General features: G+C 54.8%; 1 protein-coding gene across 1 annotated transcript in view; it reads right to left on the bottom strand.

Moving 5' to 3' along the window:
• SNX8 (sorting nexin 8) overlaps positions 1-7905 on the bottom strand; it is a 51048-nt gene that overhangs the window by 13123 nt on the left and 30020 nt on the right. The window contains exons 2-4 of the mRNA XM_011976930.1: positions 7068-7273; positions 5108-5225; positions 2010-2131 (exon numbers count right to left, since the gene is read on the bottom strand). Coding sequence (XP_011832320.1) covers positions 2010-2131; positions 5108-5225; positions 7068-7273 — 446 coding nt within the window. The remainder of the gene's footprint in view (positions 1-2009; positions 2132-5107; positions 5226-7067; positions 7274-7905) is intronic.

The raw sequence follows: 7905 nt of genomic DNA, 5'->3' as shown, positions 1-7905 counted from the left end.
GGGAGGCTGTGCAGAGAAACAGCCACTCCATCCACAGACCTCCATCCGCAGACAGGGGAGGCTGTGCAGAGAAACAGCCACTCCATCCACAGACCAGAGGCGGCTCTGCAGAGAAACGGCCCCTCCATCCGCAGACGGGGGGCGGCATCAGCCCCGGAGACAGATGGCAGATACGTGAGACCCTGGTAGGTTCCAAAAGCGCAATAGAACAAGGCAAAAGCATCTTCCTTCCTGGGAACGCATGCCTGGCGCCAGGGACACCAGAGCCCAGGGAGCTGCTGGGCAGAGGAAGGACAGGCCCAACCACTAGCACTGGAGCCCTCTCATCTGAACGAGGCTTCCTGGGCAAAGCCATGCCTGAAAATCAGGAGCCACCCAGGAGATACAAGGGGAAACCCTAATAGGCAGCTGTTGACGTGTCCAGGAATTCTCAAATTTCAGAGATGCCTTGAAGATCATCTGACTCAACTCTTATTTTACAAAAAACAAAAACCTGAGGCCCAGCATGATGCATGCCTGTAGTCCCAGCTACTCAGAGCCTGAGGCGGGAGGATCGCTTAGAGCCCAGGAGTTCAGGGCCAGCCCGGGTAACATAGTGAGATCCCATCTTTAAAAACAGAAAGCAAGCAAGAAAACTGAGGCCGGGAAGTGACAGAGAATGATACCTGTGGAAAGGCCACAGGGCGCATCCTACCCCCAGAACAGGGGTATCGCCCGCCTGTGACCCACGGCACCCCTCCCCACCGCCCCTCCCAGGTCCTGCCACATTCCTCTTCTGACAATCCAGATCGCCTTCCAAAGGAAGGTTTCCACCCCCAGGGCTCAAAAGGTCCCACTACGTGCTCCAGACATCCCCGGGCGCATCCCAGAGACACCCCAGGCACAGGGCGAAGGCCCCTCTGCCTCCGAGAGAAGTGAAGACAAAAGGAAGCAAGGCTTGTGTGAAGTCAGCCTGGGAGAGGGGGTGTCTTCCTGCAGCAGGGACACGGGCAGGGGCCCTCAGGTCCCCATTCAAGAAGGGCTTTCCAGAAAACAGAGGAGAGCCTGGAAACCTCTATTCCAGTGGAGCCCCCGCCCCTCCGCTCACAGGGAGAGGGTCCTGCAGGCACAGGCGGAGGAGAAGCACCCGACCCGCCTTCCCTGGAGGGGCTGGCGGCTGCTTCCTCCTGCAGGAAACAGGAGATGTGCTGCAGGGTTGGTATTTTTGTTTTGTTTTGTTTTTTGTTTTCTTGAGACAGGGTCTCGCTCTGTCGCCCAGGCTGGAGTGCAGTGGCACAATCACAGCTCACTGCAAGCTCCACCTCCCGGGTTCAAGTGATTCTCATGCCTCACCTCCCGAGTGACTGGGATTACAGGTGTGCACCACCATGCCTGGCCTCAGTTTCATTTTGTTTTGGCAGAGACAAAGTCTCGCTATGTTGCCCAGGCTGGTCTCAAACGCCTGGGCTTAAGGGACCATCTGGCCTCGGCCTCTCAAAGAGCTGGGATGAGAGGCGTGGGTCACTGTGCCCACAAGCTATAGCTTCTTGACACACACTAAAGGTGTGCCGCAGCAGCTGGGAGGAAGGAACCCCCGCTCGGACCTGGACGGAGCGCGTGTACAACAAGTTAATTCCTGGCTGCAGGTCTGTGCTGTGGCTCTGACAAGGAGACTCAGCCTGTGTTCCAGTGGTCCCTAGTCAGACAGGGCCTTGTTTTAAGTAAACACTTCTTCCCATCTGGAGTCTCTGGCACCTCCCTAAACCCTCCAAAACATCCAGCCTAAATCCTCAAAGTGACCACAGAGACCCATGATCTCCACACGGATTTACAAAATCCTGCAAAGTCAACACCAGGGACACCTCTGAAAATCACATTTAGACTGTTATCTGGAGACGAAAGAAGTCTTGTCCGTGTCATTCCTGCTGGGCGTCCAACGACGGACCAGGAGGACAAGAAACCAAACCTGAGAGAGGAAAGGGCGGGTCCGGAGGCTCGGGACCTCCCGGGGCCAGGGCAGACACACTCACCGAGCCACTGAAGGACAGGAAGAGCTTGAGGACCACATCCTCGGAGAACAGGGGGTGCCGTGCCACCAGGTTGACGAAGCGCTTCAGGGCTCTCCTCCTGGCCTCGATGAACTCCCTGTCGGCTGGAGGAGGGCACGGGGTCACTGGACAGAGTCCAGGGTGCCGGCCCCCATCTGCTCTGGGCGAGTTCTCAAAACTCTCCCTACAGGCGGCAGAGCGCCCAGCGGCTAGCGGAGGGCACTGGCCGGGCCCCCAGTGCTGCTCGGACAATGGGTCTGAAAAAGCTAGAGCCGCACTCCCAGATGCCCCCTCCGGCCACACACACTTGGGTCCAGGAGCTGCCAGGAAAAACCACAGATCTGCTTGTCTCCATCGGGAGTCCTGGGAACCACGAGAGCGGTCGCTTTGATCACCTCCATTAAAGACATCCTCCAGAATCCCCTCCTGGCACTTCTCTCCGCGAACGAATGGGTTTTGCTACGCTCTAACACTAACGCAACCCAGGTTTTTGGTTTTTTTTTTTTGAGACAGAGTTTCACTCTTGTTGCCCAGGCTGGAGTGCAGTGGCACAATCTTGGCTCACTGCAACCTCCACCTCCCAGGTTCAAGCGATTCTCCTGTCTCAGCCTCTGGAATTAGCTGGGATGACAGGTACCCACCACCACACCCGGCTAATTTTTGTATTTTTAGTAGAGATGGGGTTTCACCATGTTGGTCAGGCTGGTCTCCAATTCCCGACCTCAGGTGATCTGCCCACTTTGGCCTCCCAAAGTGCTGAGATTACAGGCATGAGCCACTGCACCCGGCCAAGTTTTTCTATTCACTGTGCTTATAACTCACTCTGCAAAGGATCCAATTACTCATTGCTTTCATTCAGGTTAAATATTTTCACTCTAAAGGGAAAAAAAGTAAAAGCATATACTGATGCATTCAGGACATTTCAGTATGAACACAAATAAAAATGGTATTTAAGTACTTTTTTTTTCTTTTTTGAGACGGAGTTTCGCTCTTGTCACCCAGGCTGGAGTGCAGTGGTGTCATCTCGGCTCACTGCAACCACCGCCTCCCAGGTTTAAGGGATTCTCCTGCCTCAGCCTCCCAACTAGCTGGGATTACAGGCATGTGCCACCGCACCCAGCTAATTTTTGTACTTTTAGTAGAGACGGGGGTTTCACCATGTTGGTCAAGCTGGTCTCGGACTCCTGACCTCAGGTGATCCACCCACTTCAGCCTCCCAAAGTGCTGGGATTACAGGCGTGAGCCACCAGCACCCAGCCTTTAAATACTACTTTAATGTATTAAGAAATACAGTCAGGGCCGGGCACGGTGGCTCAAGCCTGTAATCCCAGCACTTTGGGAGGCCGAGACGGGTGGATCACGCGGTCCGGAGATCGAGACCATCCTGGCTAACATGGTGAAACCCCATCTCTACTAAAAAATACAAAAAACTAGCCGGGCAAGGTGGCGGGCGCCTGTGGTCCCAGCTACGCGGGAGGCTGAGGCAGGAGAATGGCGTGAACCCAGGAGGTAGAGCTTGCAGCGAGCCGAGATTGCACCACTGCACTCCAGCCTGGGCGACAGAGCAAGACTCTGTCTCAGAAAAAAAAAAGAAAAGAAAGAAAACAAATACAGGCCAGGCGTAGTGGCTCACGCCTGTAATCCTAGCACTTTGGGAGGCCGAGGCAGGTAAATTACCTGAGATCAGGAGTTCAAGACCAGCCTAGGCCACGTGGTGAAACCTGTCACTACAAAAATACAAATATGAGCTGGGCACAGTGGCACGTGTCTATAATCCCAGCTACTTGGGAGGCTGAGGCACGAGAATCACTTGAACCCAGGAGACAGAGGCTGCAGTGAGCCGAGATTGCACCACTGCACTCCAACCTGGGCAACAGAGTGAGACTCTGTCTCAAAAAAAAAAAAAAAGAAAAGAAAACAAATACAGTTGGCTGGGGCTTCCCTCCTGGCTCAAGACTGGCAGGCCTCTTCCAATGAGGCTGCGCTTCCGTAACGCGCAAGTGGTGCGGCACGTGTGTGCGGTTTCCAGGTGCTGAACACCAGCCAGCGCTCAGCAACTCGGATGCCCAGGTCTGAGCCAGCGTCCCACATCCCTGTTGTGTCCTCTGCTCTCTGCTGCCCTGAGCGCCCACATGCCCTTCAGCGTGATCAGAATGATCTGCTCTGTGGCGTTCACACGGGACGGGGAGAAAATCACACCATCAGACCCCGAGCTGCTCAGTGACCGGCGAGAGGCAGAAGCACTTATGCACCATTGTACGATTTCAGATGCGGGGAACCGGCCACTGTGTTAGCTCTGATGCTGCGCCCCCGTCCAGGACAGGGTGACTGTGGAAGGGCTGGGAACGGCGGAAAGCCAGGATCAAGCTCTAAGCACTTGCCTCCCCAGCATGTTTTATTCAGAATTGGAGGAATGGGCTGAGGGAGAGACCCCCAGTGAGATCAGAGCTGGCAGCCGCGGTCCACGTGCTCTGCAGCCCAGGGGGACACAGGCCTGGGGAGGGGCTCCCAGGTCATCTGTGATCTCCCACCTGGCCCAAGGCCATCTTCAGGCAGAGGTGAAGGTGAGGCAGCCGCATGCTATCTTTTCTCTCCTGCAAGACGCAGCTTACATTTCCTACTTGCACAACTTCTGTTCTCTTCCATGAGGTCAACGAGTGCTCCCATGGTACCCATAGCTCAGGCTCCCATGGCTTTGCAGATGCCGGCAGGGCAATGCCAGCCAGGTGAGTACACAGTGCTCCTGGCAGTCCTCCTGGGAGCTCTCGGGGGCCCTGGCCACTGCACTCTGGAGAGGGGAAGTGGGGTTCTCTTTCACACCTGCACAGCAAGGGCTTCCCCACCTGTCAGTCATCCAGGTCATCCAGCTGAAGGCTCCAGTGGGCCAAGGATGCCGGGTGCCAGTCTCCCTGCCTGCACCAAGGCTGCACTCAAGCCATAGCTCTGCCCCAGATGCCAAAAGGCTGGAGTTTCCCTGCAGCCCTGCACCTGCCTAATCTACAGTGGGCTCCATCCTTGAGCTGGGACCACAGGGTGGGCTCGCCCCCTCCACCCCCGGTGGGCAGCACGCCCAGCTTTACCTCCCAGCATTCTCTTGGGTGGCAGGGCAGGCACCATACGGTAGGGAAACTTGTGCAGGAGCATCTCCTGGAAGACCACGAAGTCATTGTACCGTCTGTACACGGAGGACTTGAAGCGCTGCAAGAGAAGGTTCGGTGCTTAGATCTGACATTGGAAACCACGCCGCCTCATCACTTCCCCTCAACAGAGCCCAGGAAAACAGCAGCACCACGTGCATCTCCTCTCACCAGGCCTTTACTAAACGGAGAAATCCTGTAATGCCTTCGTGTATGGCAATGGAACTTTTAAACTCTTAGGCCGGGCGCGGTGGCTCCTGCCTGTATTCCTAGCGCTCTGGGAGGTCGAGGCAGGTGGATCACCTGAGGTCAGGAGTTTGAGACCAGCCTGGCCAACATGGCAAAATCCCATCTCTACTAAAAATACAAAAATTAGCTGGGTGTGGTGGTGGGCAGCTGTAGTCCCAGCTACTTTGGAGGCTGAGGCAGGAGAATCCCTTGAACCCCAGAGACGCAGGTTGCAGTGAACCGAGATCACGCCACTGCACTCTAGCCTGGGCGACAAAGCAAGACTTTGTGTCAAAAAAATTAAAAAAAAAAAAAATTAAGCAAACTATATGAGGCACAGCAGCTTCCCACCTGGTCAGTGTAATGGCTGGCCCATTACACACACATCGGGGGTGACCAAACTGCCTCCTTGACAAATGCTACCTGCGTGGCAATGAATTTACTTAAGGGACGGGCAGCTTAGTAAGACTGGAAGAAAGGCCAGCTGCTGGCTCCTGGCAGGGAACAGCACGTCCCACACCCTCACAGCTGCCTCGCCCCCAGGCTGCCGGGCCCCAGAAAGAAGGGTTGGCTCGCTCTGCTCCCCCGCAGCATCCCACTGGCTGGTCCACATCTCTGACTGTGGCCCAGAGGGCCAGGAACCACAGCAATGCCAGACAGCAAGGCGGCTTTGACACGATCCTCAAAGGGAATCCTCCCCTCTCTGACCCCCTTCGTCCTTTACTGACAACCATTTGAACCGTGTGGCCACAGGCTCTGGAACACAATGAAGCAGAGCAGAGCAGACGGCAGGGTAGGGAGACCTGCTCGCTTGTCCTTAAGGCCAGGTGCAGCGGCTCATGCCTGTGAGCCAAGCACTTTGGCAGGCCAATGTGAGAGGAATGCTTGGGCCCAGGAGTTTGAGACCAGCTGAGACAACATAGCAAGTCTCCGTTTGTAATTTAAAAAAAAAAAAAAAAAACACAAGACTGGGCATGGTGGCTCATGCCTGTAATCCCAGCACTTTGGGAGGCCGAGGCGGGCGGATCACAAGGTCAGGAGATCAAGACCGTCCTGGCTAACATGGTGAAACCCTGTTGCTACTAAAAAGGCAAAAAATTAGCCAGGTATGATGGCGGGTGCCTGTGGTCCCAGCTACTCGGGAGGCTGAGGCAGGAGAATGGCGTGAACCTGGGAGGCGGAGCTTGCAGTAAGCTGAGATCGTGCCACTGCACTCCAGCCTGGGTGACAGAGCGAGACTCCGTCTCAAAAAAAAAAAAAAAAAAAAGGAAAGGAAAGGGGAAAAGGGAAAGGAAACGGGAAAGGGAAGGGAAGTGGGGAAGGGAGGAAGGAAGGAAGGAAAAAGGAGAAGAGAAGAGAAAAGAAAAAGAAAAAGAAAAGAAAAAAGAAAAGAAAGGAAAAGAAAAGAAAAGACAAGACTGCAGAGCACAGTGGTGGGGAGGATGAACTGGACCAGGTGGGGACATGGCTGGGCCAGAGCGAGGTGCAAGGAAAAAAGGTGTGGGAAAGTCGGCTCCACAGTCTGACCCTGCTGCGAGTTCTGGATCTTGCCTATAGCCAGTCGCACAGACTCACCCTTCAGCCTTCTCCTGTCACACCACTCCTGTCCTGAGATGCTGAGATGCAACCCTTTCTTCCCCATCCTGCCCCGACATACACACAATTTGCCGGTTACCTGGCTGGAAACCTCATACTCCACGTGCTTCAGGAAGAGGCCCTTCTTCTCCGGAATGAGCTCCACCTGCACAGTGTCCCTGGCCAGCAGCTCCTGCAGGGTGTGGGACAGCAGCAGTGGGTTCCCCTGCGGCATCTGCATTCGACTGGGGGCTGCGGCCTGCTGCACGATGGCCTGGGGCTCGATGGCCTGGGGTGTCGGCTGATCTGCAGGGGAGAGGGCGAATGACCAGTGAGAACAGCTGCTCAAAAAATGGAGCCTTGGCCAGGCACGGTGGTGCACCCCTGTAATCCCAGCACTTTGGGATGCCGGGGAGGGAGGATCACTTGACCAGCCTGGGCAATATGGTGAGACCGTGTCTGTACAAAAAATAAAATAAATTGAAAAGCGCAGCCTCCCTCTGCTCTGTGCTAGCTCAGCACGTGGACTCTGGCCATGTCACGCAGCAGGTCCCATCCTCAGCCAGCCACACTCACTCACTCACACCACGGAGCCGAGGCCAGACTCGCTCCCTCACACTACGGAGTCGACGCTAGACTCACTCACTCTCACTACAGAGTCAACACCAGACTCGCTCACACGACCTGCTTATAGCTAGGACTCCCGACCATATGCACGGAAGAATTAAGCCAGAAAACTCCAGCCACCTTACGGACAAGAAGTCACCGTGCATCCTGCACAAAGTGGCAAAAGCAAATCAGAGATCCTACACCCAGCTTGCAAAGAAGAAACCAAAACAAGGAATCATATGTAAAAAGTCAGTTTAGTTTTTAATACAGAGTGAGTTCTAAATAGAAAAAAAAGTTTGGTTTGGTGTTTTTTTTTTTTTTTTTTTTTT

This window comes from Mandrillus leucophaeus, unplaced genomic scaffold (assembly GCF_000951045.1).
Source record: "Mandrillus leucophaeus isolate KB7577 unplaced genomic scaffold, Mleu.le_1.0 Scaffold171, whole genome shotgun sequence".
Taxonomy (NCBI): Eukaryota; Metazoa; Chordata; class Mammalia; order Primates; family Cercopithecidae; genus Mandrillus; species Mandrillus leucophaeus.
The sequence above is the reverse complement of the archived record's forward strand: the minus strand, read 5'-3'. Positions and strand labels throughout refer to the sequence as shown.